Source organism: Adiantum capillus-veneris, chromosome 9 (assembly GCF_014529385.1).
Source record: "Adiantum capillus-veneris isolate H3 chromosome 9, ASM1452938v2, whole genome shotgun sequence".
Classification (NCBI taxonomy): Eukaryota; Viridiplantae; Streptophyta; class Polypodiopsida; order Polypodiales; family Pteridaceae; genus Adiantum; species Adiantum capillus-veneris.
In genome coordinates this window covers 14,832,652-14,851,732 of record NC_140939.1, presented here as the reverse complement: position 1 = coordinate 14,851,732, position 19,081 = coordinate 14,832,652, and the positions used below count along the sequence as shown (strand labels likewise).

At 39.3% G+C, this 19,081-nt stretch overlaps 1 protein-coding gene across 1 annotated transcript; it reads left to right on the top strand.

Moving 5' to 3' along the window:
* Nucleotides 1-236: 236 nt before the first annotated feature.
* Nucleotides 237-2,163, top strand: LOC147450154 (uncharacterized). The gene is made up of 6 exons (XM_086520420.1): nt 237-344; nt 426-700; nt 923-1,007; nt 1,086-1,177; nt 1,542-1,711; nt 1,841-2,163. Exons 1-6 carry the CDS (start codon nt 237-239, stop codon nt 2,161-2,163), a joined length of 1,053 nt encoding a protein of 350 aa, XP_086376546.1.
* Nucleotides 2,164-19,081: the final 16,918 nt, after the last annotated feature.

Here is a 19,081-nt window from a genome sequence, read left to right as displayed (position 1 = left end):
AGGCAAAGGAGTCAGAGCTCCTACTTGCCCTAGATACAACCAATGCGTAAGTCACATAACATCGCTTTAATCCATGATGATGAACGGTGTGCTTAACTATTCACTTCACATAATTTATTGTTGTAAATAGGATTTCTAGAGCTCATGTGACTCCAAACATTGCTCATGAAGTGTACATGTTTCAAACGTCTAGTGTTGCCAACAAAGAATCTATTCTAGATAGATTGCCACTAGAAATGAGGAAGTGGGCAGAAGTTGAGATGAGTGTAGAGGCCCGATATTATCATGGTGTCCCTCCTTGGTATAACTCTCCTTGTGGATTGATTTCACAACTTGTTTGGAAGGTGACTACTCTCTTTTTTTTTTGCTTCCCATTATAGTCTTGTGTATTTCTTGATGGCTAAATTATTAATTTATGATGTAAGGATGAATTTCAAGCAGTCCTCTCTAAAGAAAATGCAAAGATTGGAGCATTTGGGTTAGATGAGGCTGAGAGGAAGAAACATTTAGATAAAGCTACAAGAGCGAAGGAGGAGCGGCTCAAAGATAGAGGCTATAAGTATCTATGCATTGCAAATCCCCGTAAAGGAGAGGATTTCTTTCAAGTGTTGATTGGCATAAAGTGGGAGGATACAAGCATGTGTAAAATTACAAGGGACAAGTTGTACTGCCTTACAAGTTCTAAAATCTCTCCTGAGAGCTATTTTGGATGCATTTATTTATCTATATGTTCTCTTGTTCAATGATTTCTTTAAGTTTAAGTTTGTATGTATTGTAGGAAGAAAATATTGTTGCAACTCATGAGTCTGACAAAGTCCAAAGACCCTCTATGTCCTCAATTTCAAGATTATAAGGCATTTCGGACCTACATGAAGAAAGAGACATATTGGGCTCATATGCACTCTGAGGCCTCTCTTTTAATCCAAAAGATACAAGTTGAAGGGCCACAATTACCGGATTCATTTGATGAATGCTTCAAGATAAGCTTGAAGAATCATGTTGTGCAGGTAAACATAAAGAGAAATATAAGTTAGAATTTGTGACTATGTTTACATGTAGAGTAATTGTGAGGTAATTACATGCAGGCTTTTGCATATCTTATGGATGGGGTGAAGTCTTCGGATGTTGCAGAGAAGATGCCTGAGCATGTGTTTTCAACAAAACGGCTAGTGTATAGGTTTGACTTTAAGATTACTTCTCTATTGATGGTGATTATTGCATTGTGATATGCATGGATGAGAAGTACTTCATTCTATACCTTAAACTCCTCATAGAATCTTAAAAATAGATGGTTTCTATATTTTGTGTCATGGAATTACCAAAATAAAGTAGAATAAAAAAAATATTGGTGTCTTGATTTTCTTTAATATTGCTTTGCCTTAAATTCCACGTGGAAGCCTAAGATATGGTGTCTTTAATGGTTTTTTTTTGAAAAATGATTTCTAAAACAAAAGAGACTCTGCTAAAAAATTTGTGGTTACTTAATTCTTTTCTTCTCTCAATACTTCTACTTTCCTTTTGTTCTTTGATAATTGCTGTAGGTGGATTTTGCAATGTGTTGAAGAGGGAAGATTGGGTGAGATTTTAGAATTGACAAGAGAGTGGGTTGATGTCGATGATGAGAGCACTATGTATTCTCCCTCCTTGCTTGAGAAAAATATGACACCATGGGAAGCACAATTATGTCCTTGGTGGCTAGATTATGTGATTGGTGTATCCCAAAGCAAGAGAAGGATCTTCATGAGAGTAAGTTCTTAAAACCATGTGAAAGATTAATTTATGAATGTATGTGTGTACTTTAAAGCCATGCATATGATGATAGAAACAATGATGCTTGTAGGATTCAAGCAAGAGACCCATAGTAATAAAGAATTGGATGCACTTACTACACCCTCTTCTATGGAGCATCAAGTAAGCGAAGGAAGTGACGAGATTGAAGCTAGTAACAATGCCATAAAAGCTGCCCAAGGTACACAGTCCAATGTGAGGACTACTCAAACAACCACATGGGCTACTGCTTCTCCTTTTGTTGGCATTTTGGACAAGAAAGGTAAAGGCCTTATGGAACCTCCTAGCACCTCAAGTGATCCAAAGTGGATGAATGCGGTTGAGGTCTCTTTAGCGCTTACTACCTCCTTTGTTGCAGAGTCCTTTCTAGGTTGAGAGAGTTGGGAGAGATGACCTATGACACGTTTTTTTGGTAAGTTGTCTCAAATGAATTTGAATCTAAAGTTACTTGCATGTAAAAATTGTTAGAAAGTTACTACTATAAATAATGGTTGCAGGATTCTAGTACCAGACTTTCATTGATGCTCTACTTGTTGATGTGAACCAAATTGATAGATTTGCTCTAATTAGGTAAATGCAACATCCATGAAACATTAAATTTAATATTTTTTCCAATATATGTAAAATGTTTTTTAAATAGTATCAACAATTTTTTTGCCACTTATATCCCTTGGGGTAAGTAAAATTTTATTATTTTAAAGGGTAACAAGAAAGTAGCTTGTCTTATTAACATTTTGATTTTTTAGAGGGCATGACTATTCCCAAGTGGAATACTTTCTCATCAAGTTTGATAAGGGGTTGCATGGATCTTGCTTGCGAGTATTTGGCCGACGAGGCTAGGGCTTCTTGGTCACCATGTGCTTAGCTGAGCACATAGGGGAGTTCCTTGTGGAAGCATCAAGAGTAGGGCTTGTGCTTCATCGTACTTGGACGCTTGTGTGTGACTCCAAGGCATATCGACATCCCGTTACTAGAGAGGCGGTAAGATCATTGATGTTTTAGTATATCTTGTTTTTAATTATTTTATGGTAAGCTTCTTAATTTGATAATATCATAATTACAATTTGTGTATTCATATAGGTGCTTGATCTTATAATGAGTCTTTGGTATCATGTTGGTCAAGCTATGCCGAGCTACGATAGAGAGAGTGGGGAGAAGATTTTGGAGAGTTTGTTTCCAACATACCGTAGCTATGTATTAGATGATTGTGTTTTGCCCACAAAAGTTGATGGTGAAATTGTTAGAGGTGGTGCGGAGAGAAGTAGTGTATTTTTTTGGTAAGTCACTTATATTGTATGATGTTGATTTAAATGGTCCTTGTATTAATTAAGTTTGACACATTGTTTCCACCACTTGCAAGAGTAATGGTGTTTATTTCTATGTTGGTGCATGGTCATGTGGTTGCTGGCAACATTCACAGAGCGTTGTGACTATGTCTTGGATGTGTTTGTAGGGTGTGGTGGTTTGGAGAAGGCGAGTGCAGAAGACCTGAGACATTGCATGTGTTTAGAGCTAGATGATGTACTCTATGAGCAGTTTCTTTCTCCCATAGTGTGTGGACCCGTGCCAAGCTAAGAGGGAGGAGATTGTTGTGAGAAGATCCATACATTTGATTTTATTACTACTATGATCTACAGATTATGTACTTCTTTTTACATTTTTTGGGGTGGTAACAATGTGTGACTACATGATTGATGTCACTATGTTTGGAATGTCTCTATGTTTCACATGTCTCTATGTTGGTTTGAGAAAGATTTAAGATCACCTTGTGAGACTACCTGTCATACTTTCAATTCCTTTTTAAAGAGCATACTTTTTCTCGAGGTGGTAGCTAACAAAGGTTTTATTTGAAGGATTTTTTGTTAGTCCTTTCATTGCATTAGGAAAAGTTTGGACTCAAAAATGGGCCTTGTAAGAATTGTTGATGTGGCATAGCTTTCAAAAAGTGGGGATCGGTAAAGTTTTTGCAAATAAGATCCAAACTTGTCAGACGTTGGATATTTAGAATCTACTCTTCAAATGCTATCTATTGATATATAGCATGCATGTATCGGACATTGCCTTCATGTAGATCTAGAAAAAGGTGATTTTAGATTACCGTAACGGTAACAAAACCTGGCTGATTGAAAAAAAATGGCATAACTTTCATAGAAGTCATCCAAAATTTTCGGACCTTGGCTCTTTAGAATCCATTTTTCAAGAACTTTCCAATGATAGGTCATATCATGGGGTTCTAAGCAATATTTAGAGGGGTCTATCGGGTTGCTTTCTTTTGTACAACTTTGATGATGTGGCACTCTTAAAAGGCCCAAAAATGAGCTCAAAATTTTCCTAATAGTTTTGAACGTCCTTAATCTCTTGTAGAGGCCTTTGTGATAAAGGCGGAGAGATACTTTTTGGAATTCGTAGGTTAAAATGAAGGAAACTCTTGCAATTTTTTTCCTGTACTTGAAAAATTTGGTTTGAGATTCATACTGTTTACTTTTGGCCTATAGTTTGTGTGCAAGTTTTGTCTTCGACAAGCTCATTTAGGCCATGTTGCACTGCAAAAGAACAGAAAAGTAGTACAAACTTATATGAAGGGTTTTTTGTTAGTCTTATGTGTGTGTAAACGTTCTTAATCTCTTGCAAAGGCCTTTTTCATGAAGTTGGAGTGGTACTTTATAAAGTTTTTAAAGCTAAAATGAAGGAAACTCTAGCAAATCTTTTTGAATTTGTACTTCAAACTTTGGTTTTAAATTTATATTTCTTTACTTTTAGCCAATAGCTGTACGTAAATTTTGTCTTGGACAAGCTCATTTAGGCCATGTTGCACTGCAAAAGAACGAAAGAAAGTACTAATTTCAAAAGCACAAAACACGAAGCTTGCAAAAAATAAATCCCCCCTCCATAGCTGTCCCTTCACCCTTCTCCCCTGTGCTCTGATACCAGTGAAAGGCCACAGGATGGACTGGCATATTGTTCTCCTCCCAACCTCCCTACTTATAGCCCTTGGACCTTGCAAGTAGGACCCCTTAACTTATGCCTGGCCCTTGACTCATAGCCGCACTGAGCCATTTAGTCCTTGGCCCTTGGCCTGCTGCCCGGTCCTACCATTGGCCTAATAGTATATTGGTATTTTATCCCATGACTAGCCAAAAAATGCATTAAACTCATGAGACATATGCCCCCCTCGATCTGAATGGAGTGTGTCTATAGTACATATAGAGACATTTTTAGCCATAGCCAAAAATTTCTTGAAGCACATGAACACTTTGGACTTAGCTTTAAGTGGATATACCAATGCATGCCTAGAGTAATCATCAATAAAAGTCACAACGTATAGGTAGTTTCCTAAGGATGGAGATTGCATAGTCTCACAAACATCACTATGCACAAGCTGCAATCTACATGTATCCCTTACTAAATTATCCTTTGGAGACTTTGAATACTGCATCTTACACAAAATACAACCTTTAAAAACATGTTGAACATGTGCTTCAAAAGGTGGCAAAGAAGCAACCATAATAGATTTGTGCAAAGGCAATAAACTGTCAAAATTTGGATGCCCAGAACGTTTTCGTGCAGCTCTGCTGCCATGAAGAGAAAAGAGAAGATAAGTGCAAGCTAAGATTCTTTGAAGCCTACACATTAAGTGAGCAATGACCAGGGCTTGATAACAGGTCAAGTTTAATGATTAATGTATGCCAGATGCAGCTTAAAGGGCCAACTGATGCCTTAATGATGCTAAAAAGGACTATGCTTGAAGTGAGCACATATGGGATATTGTGATCTAGAGCTATAGTGCTTGAAGTGCTCTACCTGCCTGTCATGACGCCTCATCGACTGGAGCTACAGTGAACAAGTTATGGCAGTTTAAAGTTAAGTCAATTGCAGATTCGTACCGGATTGGGCAACTGCAACTGAGGTGACACAAATGAAATGAATGCACGGGCCTAAAGTGCTCACTTTGTGAAGCGCTTCGGTCTTTACAGATGAGTGATCGGAGTCTCGGTCGTCAAGATATTAGCCGCCGTTAAAGATTCACCGAGGGCCGGCTCCGTACTAGTTCGGTCCACTCGGTCGGAGTGCCATCTGGGAATTTTTGAGCTTTATTTGGGTTTTGATATGCGAGAGAAGCATGTGATTGAGGAGTATCATGTTTGGAATGATGTCTTTTGGAATGCAATGATTGCGGAGAAATGCCAACACGGTTGCAGCTTGCTGGAGAAAAATGAGCTGCTATGTAGTGCTTGGCCGATGTGTATACTAAATGTGGTGCCGTTATGAAAGCACGAAAGGTTCCTGCTGAGCTATTTGTCCGAATGTCGTACCTTGAGCGTGTTGATTGCGGAATTTGTTCAAGTACTGTTGAGAAAAGCTTGTGCTTGGAAATGCTTTGCCGACATGCATACCAAGTGTGGCCACCCAAGGGCTAAGGCCACCCAAAGGAAACCAAAGGGAGGCCGGCCGCCCAACCTTCACCCTAAAGGATGGCCGCCCCATAAAATTAAACCATTTAATGGCCACCCTAAGTAAAAGAGGGTGTGAACAAAAGAAACAAGGAAGGCATGGGAGAGCAGATGACGGGCAGGGGCACAACCTGAGAGGGAGGAATCGCACCGAGTGCCATGAGCATCGGTTGAGCGTGGCAAAGAAGGGAAGGAGGCCCAGCATCTCAGGGCGCCGCCATTCGGCCCCAGTCTCACTAAAGTTCATGCTCGTCAGTTTAACCTGCCATGTCATCATGGCCGCTCCCACACTACATCAGTCACGACGTCGTGACTACGTGGTGGGGCAAAAGAAAAAAATCGAGGAAGGGTTATAATTGGATATCAACGAGGAGGGAGGAGAAATATAATGAAGGGAGAGAAGGGAGGAACCTTGAGCATAGAGAGATCTCTCTCTCAAAGTGGGGGAGACGAGGTGTGCTCTCTCTCTCGAAGCTTGGAGAGATGGCGTGCTCTCTCTCTCTCTCTCTATCGGGCTTTTGCATGAGAAGAAAGGCAAAAGGGAGTCGAAGAGCAAGAAGAGGAAGAGATCCCTCTCCCTCGCTCTCATCCTCAAAGCAAGCAAAAGCTTGGAGAGCTGAAGAGCAATGGTTGAAGCTTGAGAGAGCAAGAGCTTGAAAAGCTTGGGAAGAGAGCGGAAGAAGGAGCAAGGCGGAGAGCTTGTGTTCGAAGGCGAGCCATGGTTGAAGCTTGAGAGAGCAAGAGGTCCGGGGGAGCTTGGGAATCAAGGAGCTTAAGAAAGGGAGTTTGAAGCAAGAGAGATTTGGCGAGGAGCTTGAGCAAGAAGCTTGTCGAAGCTTGAGCAAGCTAAGGCGAGAAGAGGATTACAAGCAAAGTCGAGGCTAGAGCAGGCAAAGGCGAGAAGGAGATTTACAAGCAAATGGGAAGCTTGAGGTAAGCAGGCAGGCTTGAGATGGCTAGCTGGGTCTTGAATCAAAGCAAGAGAAGAAAGCAAGAGAAGGCATGCACTTAGGTCATAACTGAAGTTTGATGATCGAGGCAGTGAACTGAATTGAAGCTTGCAGAATTCGCGAGGTATTTGAAGAAGATAAAGCGACAGAGAAAAATTTCCATCACCATCATCCATTAGAGATTGAATTAGCATTTTGTTAAGTCCGGTGTCGCTAACGGCCCGGTTAATCCTGTAACTGGCAGCTTAAACTCCTAGTTAGCAGATGATCCAAGTGATGGTGCTGTTAACAGCCCACCTTGGCTAAAGACGAAGTTGTACTCAAGGTAATATTCAATTAATTGATGATTGCGGTGATTGTCAGAGCTATCAGTGTCTCTTGTTCTCTCTCTTTTACACCTCCCACAGTGAGAGGCCCGGCGCCTACCCGGCTCACGTAGCGAACACATATCCCCCGACATCTTTGGTGAACCTGACGCAAAACGAGCAGGGGTGGGAGGTAAGATGGAGAATTTAGAGAAGATGATGAGGATGATTGCAAAATTAAGTGCAAATGGGTTTGACGACAAGTCAAAACTTCCAAATTTTTCAAAGATGCTTCAATTGGTTCAAGGATCTCTACTTGAAATAGAGACCGTAAAGAAGAAAAATCAAATGGATGAAGCTTTGGATGCAGTATACGATGAGAGATGACTCTTTGATGGATACGATCCAGAGGGCTACCTAGAGTGCCATGAGCTGGAGACCAAGGTAAGAGGGATACCAGAAGAATTGATGATCAAATCTTTTGAGCAATTAGTGAGTTTAGATGTGAAGGAGTAGATTCAAGAAGTTACCAAGGCTTGCAATGATGATTGGGAGTATTTCAAAGAAGCTATTGTGCAAGTACGTTATGAGCAGTATGAAAGCTATCAAGATCAGAGTTCAAGTCTACCAGACTATGCAGATATTCGAGGACAAGTACGATCAAAGTTAGAAGCTGTGATTGATGAGTTTATTGTGCAGGATGCTACTTTTTTACAGGCTAATGATGAAGACATAGTTGAAGTTGTGTATGCAAAGTTGGGTTTTGCAGATGTTGTGCATGAAGTAGAAGGCTTTGAGGGTGAGGCTTTACAAATTCAGGATACACACGGTGAATTTTTCAAAGAATCTACACATGCAGTTTGGAATACACAGAACGAATTTTGCAAAGAACCTATGCATGCAGTACATGAAGAAAAGAAATCAGGGGATCAAAACAGTGAAGTGGCTAAAGCTCAAGAAGAAATTTTGCAGGTAAATGAGTGCAGCCAAATTCAAGTAGACATGCAAGAAGATTCGGTTACAACTGATACTTTTGCTACTGACTCAGAATTAGAGCAAAATTTTTCTAGTACAGATTCTACCATAGAGATGATTGAAAACACTCGTACAGATTTGCCAAAAAGTTGATTAATGATATAGATATCATGGGTCAAAGCAGGGCTGTTGTTGAGAGCAGCAAGACCATGGATTTTGGTATACCAGATTTATCGAATTTGGATGTACCAGATTTTGAGGAATTGAATATGCAAGAGTATGTGCTTGAAGATCTGCAAAATGTTGATTCAGAGGGGGTGCAGACTCCTTCATTATGAAGCACAACTACAAAAGTGGAAAATTGGTCTTGAATGTGATGATAATGAATTAGAGGGGGTGTAGAATCCTTTGAAAAGTTTCTGTGACTTAGAGCTACTGATCTGGCAGACTGATCTTGAATTTGATGATGGTGATTTAGAGAGGGAGCAAAATTATTCTCTATCGAGAATTTGTGACATAGGGCTCACACTATGGCAGAATGATCATGAACTTGATGATGCTGATTCAGAAGGGGTGCATAGTGAAGTGCAATCTCTTGTTGATGAATATGATTGGTTTCATTGTGCCGATGATACAAACAGGGTAGTAGATGAAATTTTCAATGTGCATGTTGAACTTTGTGCTATAGAAGTGCAAAGATATCTGGATGAGGGTGAAAGACTTAAAGAGCAATTTACTGTAGATGCGTTTAGTATGCATGTCATATGTGAAAATCCTTGTTTATTGCAGCAACCTGAGATGTACAGGATTGAGAAACCTTCTCTAGCGGTGGACCTATACCTTATGTGCTTATTGGACGAAGCTTTGGAAGGGTTCTCAAACACAGATGCTAAGGATACCGATCAATCTAGATTCATGCATGAGCCAGTTTGTTCAGATTCAGTTGATGATGAACTTATGCAGTTGTTAAATGATGCACTACTTGATTTTGAGCCTCTACGAGATAGAGGGTTGTTTTCTGATGCATCTTTTGAGCCTAATGAAGAAAGTTTTACCAGAGACTTGATGTATTCAGATATGCATGATTGGGATTCCAATACTTTTCTGATGCATCTTTTGAGCCTAATGAATAAAGTTTTACCAGAGACTTGATGTATTCAGATATGCAAGTTCAGATATGCATGAACTTATGAAGTTGTTAAATGATGCACTACTTGATTTTGAGCCTCTACGAGATAGAGGGTTGTTTTCTGATGCATCTTTTGAGCCTAATGAAGAAAGTTTTACCAGAGACTTGATGTATTCAGATATGCATGATTGGGATTCCAATACTAGTGAGAGTGAAGGTGAACTGCCAATGCTTTCACCTGTGATTGATGATCGACAATTGGATGAGCCAGCTGCACAGGGAATATGGCGATATCTGGTGCTACCTGATGCTCTATGGAATCTGATGTTACCCTATGATGTAGGTGATTTTGAGCTAGCTTTTGACCCAGGAGGTGACATATATATGCATGGTCCAAGGCAATTGACTTATATGCCATATGATCCAGGCGGTTTTCATGAAGATTTATGGGCTAATTTATGTTTATGCTCTAATAATTGGAAATTCTTGTATTTTCCCTCCCATTTGATCCTGGGGGCTACTAAATTGCTAGTTGCTGATTTGAAGAGTACCAGCTATTTGTTGTAGCAGGTTGCATGGTACAAGGTTTTGTTTCCTAGATTTATGCTAAGTCAGAAGAGTTTTTTTTGTTATACGGTCAATAAGCTTACATGGCTGGCTTCTAGTTGATCTCTTTGAATAATTGATAAAGTATTTTCACATCTTCTGAGTTGGTTCTGCTACCAAAACTTGAGGTAAAGGACTTGACAGCCATTCCGTGTGAAGACATTGTAAGGCATACTTGAGCTTGACAGGGTTCCTTAAAGAGAGATTAATGGTCAAGCCGTGTGCATCATTAACTGGAGCACTTGAGTCTGGCGGGGTTCACTAAACAAGTTATCCATGATTGAATGCTTTGAAGATATGGCAAATACAGTTCAGAGATTTTTGATGGACAACTACCTAATGATTAAGCTAAAACATTGATGATAGGGTATAAGCCTTATTTCATTTTTCATATGTTTACCAGTTACGTTGAGTCTGATGATGGGAAAGAGCTTAAGGTACCCGTAGATGCAGATTGAAGTGCAGTTGGTACAGACCGGAGGCTGTGCAGGTTCAGAGGGGGTGGATGTCGTGTAGCTCCGCTACCATGAAGAGAAAAGAGAAGAGAAATGCAAGCTAAGCTTCTTTGAAGCCTACACATTAAGTGAGCAGTGATCAAGGCTTGATAACAGGTCAAGTTTAATGATTAATGTATGCCACATGCGGCTTAAAAGGGCCAATTGATGCCTTAATGATGCTAAAAAGGACTATGCTTGAAGTGAGCACAGATGGGACATTATGATATAGAATTGTAGTGCTTGAAGTGCTCTATTGGCTTGTGTTGATGGCTCTCATCGATTGGAGCTATAGTGAAGAAGTTATGGCAGTTTAAAGTTCAAGTCGATTGCAGATTCGTACCGGATTGGGAAATTGCAACTGAGGTGACAGAAATGACATGAATGCATGGGCCTGAAGTGCTCACTTTGTGGAGCGTGTCGGTCTTTACAGATCAGTGATCGGAGTCGCGGTCGTCAAGATATTAGCCGTTAAAGATTCACCGGGGGTCGGCTCCGTACTAGTTCGGTCCACTCGATCATGTTGGGTTTTTAGGGTGGATACACACATGTAGCATTCATGTTGTAGACACAAAATGAGGAGAGATGAGAGAGAAATAAAATGCCTATGCAAGAGGAGAACTTACACCATTGAAATGAATGTAAACTACAAGTGATGTCTAGAGCTTGTGGAGGGTGCCTTCTTATGTAGGCTCTCATGAGATGTTCTAGAGTGTTTTAGGGCTAGTTCCTACATGGCTAAGAGATGGAGTGAAGGCATGTGTTTAATCCTTACAAACGCCCCCTTAAACTCATGCTTGGAACTCCTAAGGTTGCACAAAGCTATGTAGAAGGTTCATACATTTTGGATACATCATTTTTGGGTCTAATGTGGTACATAATGGTTATCATATGGATACAACATTATGCCCTACATTGATACAACATAAAACGGTGCTCAAAGAGATACAAAGCATCATCACCCTTAGGATACAACTTAAGGAGTCGGTCACTAAACATAATGGGCTGAAAATGAACATTTAGTAAATATCATCATACTCATAATTGGATTTGGATTTTGAGCCATATTTAGGGTTACCCTCCACATGCTTTTAATTAGAAAAACTAGAGGAAGGAGAAGAGATGGCTGAATGGATGTAGTTGATGCTCTCGATATCCTTGTTGTCGTCATCTCCATCGTCATCATCATCACTATGCATATAGTGAACCTTGTTGGAAGACCTTTTACCTCGTTGAATGTCGGAGGTAGTGTCGGTGTTGAGCCCATTGTGGTTACAAAATTGAGGCGCATGCCCCACTTTACCACACTTCATGTTGGAGCTATATATGGCTCACTCTAATGAACTTGGTCTCACCTATATATTTGTATCTTGTCCTCAATATGAATCAGTATTTGGGAGCGTATATGGTGTGTCTCTTGTCTCGTCTCTCTCTCTTTCTCTCTACATCTCAACATGGTATCAGAGCGGTAACGATCACGCGCCGATTCAATTCATGGTGACACAACAGTATGTGTATGCGATTCGCATGTAAGATTCAAAATTGCTACAAATTTTATTTTTGAGCGTTGATTCTTGTTAACTGTGGTTGTTTTGTGTTAACACTAGGTTGGTAATGGGACACTTTTATGTCATGGGACACTTTTATGTCCTGTGAAGTGACCATTTTCCTTGAATTATGTCAAGAGTTTCAAAATGGATTTTGAGGTGCTATCTATCTAGAAAGTTGTCTCATGAGCTGAAAAAAACTCGACATTTTTTTGGAATATCAATTCCATCTTTAACATTGTCCTTGCACAACATTTCACAACCTAAACTGTGTGAAAAAATGGGTCCTGTTTTTGGCTTTTTTCAACTTTTTGCAACTATCCCACTCTAGAATTCATGTTTGTGAGGTCTATAATGCTAGAGAACTATCTTTAGTAGTCCTCAACATGTCCTGATGCTTCTAGGGAGAAATAAATATTAAAGTTCTAAGTTATGACCAAATTACAAAAATTGTCAAATCCTCTTTTTTAGCCAATTTTAGCTCTTCTATGAATTTTTTGGTGGATTCATGATATCCAAATTCATTTTTGATTTTCTATGTCGCATATTGTAACATAAAGCTAACATTCCTTGAGTTTTGGGGCACCTAATACCTTATTTTGCATAGTACACAACGATGGTTTATTGTTTCAATTATGGAAGAAAACGAAACATTCTAGTATATCAAGTATAGCTTTTTCAATATTGTTAGTTTCTTGTGACAACTACATGCATTTTGTAGGGAGTAACCATATCTAGTCATAAGGATCAAATTTGGCTAGATATTGAATAGTTTCCATGGGATTCTACAACTCATAATGTTCAACCCAGTTTTTTCATGTTTGCTGTATTTAACACTTCATCTTTGTCCCCAAGATTCCCCTTGGTAAGAGATGTATTATTCTTTTGACATGCTCCATGGCTCCTTATGAACATAAAGGACAATAGGGAACTAAGAAAACATGCATATATTATTTGTATTGAGTGTGGCTATAGAAACTTTGATGTTAGGTTTGCAGAATGGTAAAAATTCAACTTTTTTGTACCTATTTATTTTGGCAAAACAAAAAATAGTGAGTGAGAAGCAATCATATGTTCTGATCACCAACCCATTGAAGTTAACTAGGGAATTTATCTCAAGTCCTACAAAAATCCCTAATCTTATTTTTATGCAACAAAACGTAAGAAATGACTGTTTTGTTGAAAATTTACTAGTCCATCAACTTTGGAGGCTTGGTGTGACCAAAAGATGAGAAATTTTACAAGATTCTTAATTTTTCCATGTTTAGTAGGCCTTGAACTATAACCTCATGAAAGGATTTTACAAAATGAGTGGATCTACTATGGTATTGGAGGTTTTTTTCAAAACCCTGAAAGGACACTTTTATGTCCTGTAAGGTTACCAACCTAGTGTTAAGAAGAATATGATTAGTGTTTTATGTGGTGTTTATTTCTAATCAAGCTAATCGTTGATTACGTTTTCTTGTTGATGACACCCTGAACTTCATCTCAATTTTTCTTGCTGTTCTGCTCAAAATTTGGAGAAACGGAAAAAGCGCAATGGCACTTTTCATCCAAAACTTGTTCGTCTCCTTGAGCTCTTCGATTTGAGTTCTAGGTTTGCATTGAAGAAGGAAATTTGGAATGGCGGCCTCTACACCAAAACAAACTCCATTGCGCCACAAGGGAAATGAGGTGAGGGCATCACCTAGTCTTGGAAGCGTGGACTAGGACCGCTACACAAAGAGAGAGAGAGAGAGAGAGAGAGAGAGAGAGAGAGAGAGAGAGAGAGAGAGAGAGAGAGAGAGAGAGAGAGAGAGAGAGAGATCACTATGAATGAAGCATTAACCGTAGTGTGTGTACAAGGAATGGATGACTTCAAACACTCCCAACACAAATAGCATATAGATTACCAAACAATCACTCAAGGATTAGCCAAGATCACATCAAGCACTCTCACACACATATAAAACATTTCTCTTAATTAACATAAGTAAGAGGAGGGGAGGTTACTAGCATGACACAATTTGCACTCTAGGATGTGCAAGAATAGAGTGAATGAATGAGCTTATGGGCTCATGGTGAGTGATACAAAGGCTCAATGGGGCTGAGGGAGGCTTGAAATTACAAAGGGGAAGGCCTCTTTATATAGGAAAGAGAGTGATTAGGAGTGAGGTTAAGATCCAAGTGTAATTTGTACAAATGAAGCTTGATTAGGGACATTCAACCAATGAAGAAGCTCCTTCCAAGTGATTTGTTGACCAATTAGCTCCATCATCACTTGTGTTGTCTTCACTCCTTCCTCCATAGCTTGAGTCCAAGAGCTTCCTTATTTTAAAATGTAAAGAATCTACATAAAATCAATACATATCTAGTAATAATAGGAAGGGGTTGAATGAGAACTTATGAATTACAACAAGATTAAGCATGACTTGAGAGGTGATTAGAAGAGGAACTTTGATGGGTTTTTGAGCTTGAGAGAGAGGAGGAAGGAGAGGAGGGTGAGAAGACTAATGGCTGATTTTAGAGAAGGTCTCAATGTGGAAAAGGAAGGGTGTGTGTGTGTAAAGGTAGAGGGGGTGGTCTCCACCACAGTTGAAAAAACTAGCGTCCACCATTTTGGCTATATCTCCTAGACCGTAGATGCAAAAATTATAAAACAAATATGGCCAGAATCTCCAGCTCATCAGCTACAACTGTGATGAAGACAACTTTTCTTGGATCGGAGTTGAAGTATTTTTTAAAAATTCAGCAAAATCATGTGTCTGGTTTCTTCCTTTACCAAGTCTTCCACTTGGGTCCCATTTGTTTGAATCATCATATGGCTCCAAAGCCATGATGATATGAGCCACTCATGACCCTTGAATCATGGGTGCATGGCTCCACAACCACATCATATCTTTTCTTTTCACATTTACATATTTCCCCTTCCCTTTACCACTAGGTTCTCCCTCTACCTTTCACCTCCGGTGAACTAGTCAAGAAAAAATTATTTTTTTTAATTTTTCCAAGAGGTTGTTCTCACTCTTTCTTTTATTGTAAACCTCTAGAAGCAAGGAAAACCAACAAAATATGATAAACAAAAATTTGTGATAGGCTCGGATCAGCGTCAATCGGAGTTCGCAGCAGAAAGTTATGTTGTTTTTACTACAATTGAGCTTGATGCAGCTTTCTTCGTCCTACTTCTTCGTGAAGCGTCCACGATTGTTTTTCTTATTTTGGCGTTAACTTTTTCGAGAAGATTTAGCATTTTTCTATTCGTATTGTGGCCGTCAATCTTGCGTCTCACGCCACTCTATTTTGAGGACTCATTTATTATTAACGTCTCCTTTACCCTGCCTTTTTTGGGTGACGTCTCTCACATCTTTGGACGTTCCTTGAGCATCCTTCTTACGTTTATCGTTGACAGAACGCAGTACTCATATCTCTCTCATTCTCAATTGTGGCCTTCACCATATATGGTGTGCAGATTCTGCGATCTTATCTTATACGTCTTCTCGCAACAAGATATGGCTATGAATATTCTCGTCAACGGCTTTCCTTCTGGCCAACATTCTGTTCCTCCTTTCCAAGGTCAAGGATTTCCAGGCTAGAAATCAAAGATGTTGTTAATTCTTGAAGGCGATGAACTCTCCGATGTTGTTCTTGGAAATCGTGTTTGTCCACCTCAGCCCGTTGATACGGATATTGATAACGTGCGTATCATTGAAGGACCTATATTTGAAGATTGGAATGTTGCCTATACGGATTGGCAACGACGTGATAAAGCAGCTCATCGGTATATTCTTTCTGCTCTTACTGATTCCCTTTTGCTTGATATGTATGAACTGCCTACTTCCCACGACGTATGGAAGTATCTTATTGCAAACTTTCAGAAGAAATCTGTTATAGAAATACTTTATTTGAGAGGGTTGCTTAACAAGTTACAATATGAAGTTGGTACTGCCATGACGGGACATATTGAATGTTTCAAATCTATTATTAATCAACTTGCTGCTGCCGGTGATCCTGTTCCACAAAAGCAACTGATTACACTTCTCCTTGATATGGTGAAGGACTCTTCTTATGATAACATTGTTACTATTTTCTCTAATAAAGATGGTTTTGATTTTGACCAAGCTTGCATGTCTTTAATTGAATACTCTCAACGTCAAGAACGTCGGAATGCTGGTCACGATACAACTATGATTTCACAAGAGGAGACCGAGTCACAACAGATGGAACGTGCTTTTTATGCTCGAAGGCGTCCATTTCAACGAGGAAACCACAGAGGTGGCCGTTGCGGTAATATTTTCTCTCGTCTCAGATTTCCTAATAAGCAATGTTCTTACTACAACAGAAATGGCCATACTGAAGATGATTGTTGGGCACGTCAATATGATGATAAACACAATATTACCACAAAACAACCACGTTTATCTAGAGACTCTTCTTCTTCTTCTTGTGAATATTGTGGACGATCTGATCATCCCACTCATATGTGGTATAAGCGTCGATTCGACACAGATCGGAATAGAACATATGCTACTGAACATCGAAACAACATTGTACCAGTAACAAGCTGCGTCCTATGTTCAATTGCTCCAGATAGAATACTTCATGTACATGATGGATCACTTTTTATTGTCGATTCTGGTGCTACAGGAAATATGACATATCAGTCTAAGTGGCTCCATAACTATCATTCACCGCCAGTTCAACGTGTTGTTTATCTTGCTGATGATACTACTTGTCAAGTAAAGGGTACTGGAGACTTATATGTTGGTACCTTATCTTCTTCCACTTGAATTTTGCTAGGAGTATTACATGTACCAGATCTTCAACTTAATCTTCTTTCAGTTGCTACACTTGTTGATCTTGGTCTGTTTGTTAGATTTAATCATACCAAATGCCGAATTGAGAAAGATGGATAGACTATAGCCACTGCTCCTCGAAACGGTAATTTGTTTGAACTCTCTCTCAACGATGCTGTAGAAAATATTGTCACTGCTCCAGGTGATCATGATTGCAGAGTATGGCATCACCGTTTTGTTCATGCTGATTTCTCAAAACTCCTTGATCTTCAATGTCATGATCTTGTTCATGGCATGGATCTTAAAGCCCATCTCTATATGTGATCTTGTTCATGGCATGGATCTTAAAGCCCACCTCTACCTTCTTCGAGATCACAATATCGCTACTTCATTACTTTCATTGATGATTTCTCAAGGTATACGACTGTATTTCTACTTAGCCAAAAATCTGAAGCCTTATCTGTTTTCAAACAATTCCACAAGGCTGCGGAACTTCAAACTGATCGTCGCCTTAAGAAGCTTCGTAGTGACAATGGAGGCGAATATGTTTCTCGAGAGTTTGTGAGTTACTGTGCTGACAGTGGAATTCATCATGAACACACTATTCGATATTCGCCTCAACAGAACGGTGTTGCTGAACGAAAGAATCGCACTATTTTCAATGCTGTAAGATGTATGCTGATTCATTCTGGCTTATCTCGTGTTTTCTGGGCTGAAACTACTTTGACAGCAACATTTATTCAGAATCATCTTCCTACTACTGCACCCTCTGGTAAGATACCCATCACAGCATGGACAGGTGACATTCCTTCTGTATCTCATTTTCGAACCTTTGGATGTATTGCTTATATTCATGTTCCCAAAGAAACACGAACAAAGCTTGATGCTCCTGGTATTAAAGGTATTTTTATTGGATATTCTGACACTTTCAAAAGCTACAAATTCTATGACCCTTCCTCCAAGAAGGTAATTGTGAATCGTGATGCTACTTTTAACGAACAGCTTATGGGAGGCTAATGGTCCATGGATGATTCTGATGATACTAAATCATTGCTTCAGGCTTTTCCATTTCTTTCAGAAGATGAAATTCTTCCTATAGAGCAACTTTCCTCTTCACAACCATCCATTCCAAATGTTGCGAATGATGATATTGATATTTTTGTTGATCTGCCTACTGATTTTGAACATGGATCATGTCATGTTTATGATGACGATATTGTTGATAATGCTTTTTCTACTTTTGAAGATCCTGTTACTTATGATGAAGCTATCTCTTCACCACAAAAGGATCAATGGCAAGAGGCTATGGAAGCAGAGTACGATTCTCTTATCTCCAAAGGTACATGGATACTAACTGAATTACCTCCTGGTCGTACATCTATTAAATGTAAGTGGGTGTATAAAACAAAAGTAAAAGCAGATGGATCTTTTGACAAGTTCAAGGCGCGTTTAGTTGCAAAAGGTTACTCCCAAGTAGCTGGTGTTGATTATCAAGAGACTTTTTCACCAGTTGTTCGCATTACAAGTGTTCGAGTTTTATTGGTATTTGCTGTTCAATTTGATTTAGAAGCTCATCAAATGGATGTGCGAACTGATTTTCTTAATGGTGACTTGGAAGAGGAAATTTATATGGAACAACCAGAAGGGTTTGTTATTCCAGGTAAAGAAGACCTTGTTGCTCAACTCCATAAGGCACTATATGGTCTCAAACAAGCTTCGCGAGCCTGGTATACAAAATTTGATATTTTTCTCACCTCTAAAGGATTCATCTCTTGCTCGTCAGACCCCAACTTATACATAAAATGCCAAGGTAGCAGTTTTGTGATTCTTTCTCTTTATGTGGATGATACCATCCTTGTTTCCAATGATTTGGGATTTCTTCAGCAAGTGAAAAAGTTATTGTCTTCTGCATTCGATATGGTGGATCTTGGGAAGATTCACTCTTGTCTTGGCATTCAAATCCAACGGAACCGTAAAAAAGGTATTTTATTCCTTCGACAGTCAAAGTTTATTGCAGATACTATTCAAAAATTTGGTATGGAATCTACACATTCAGCCAACACA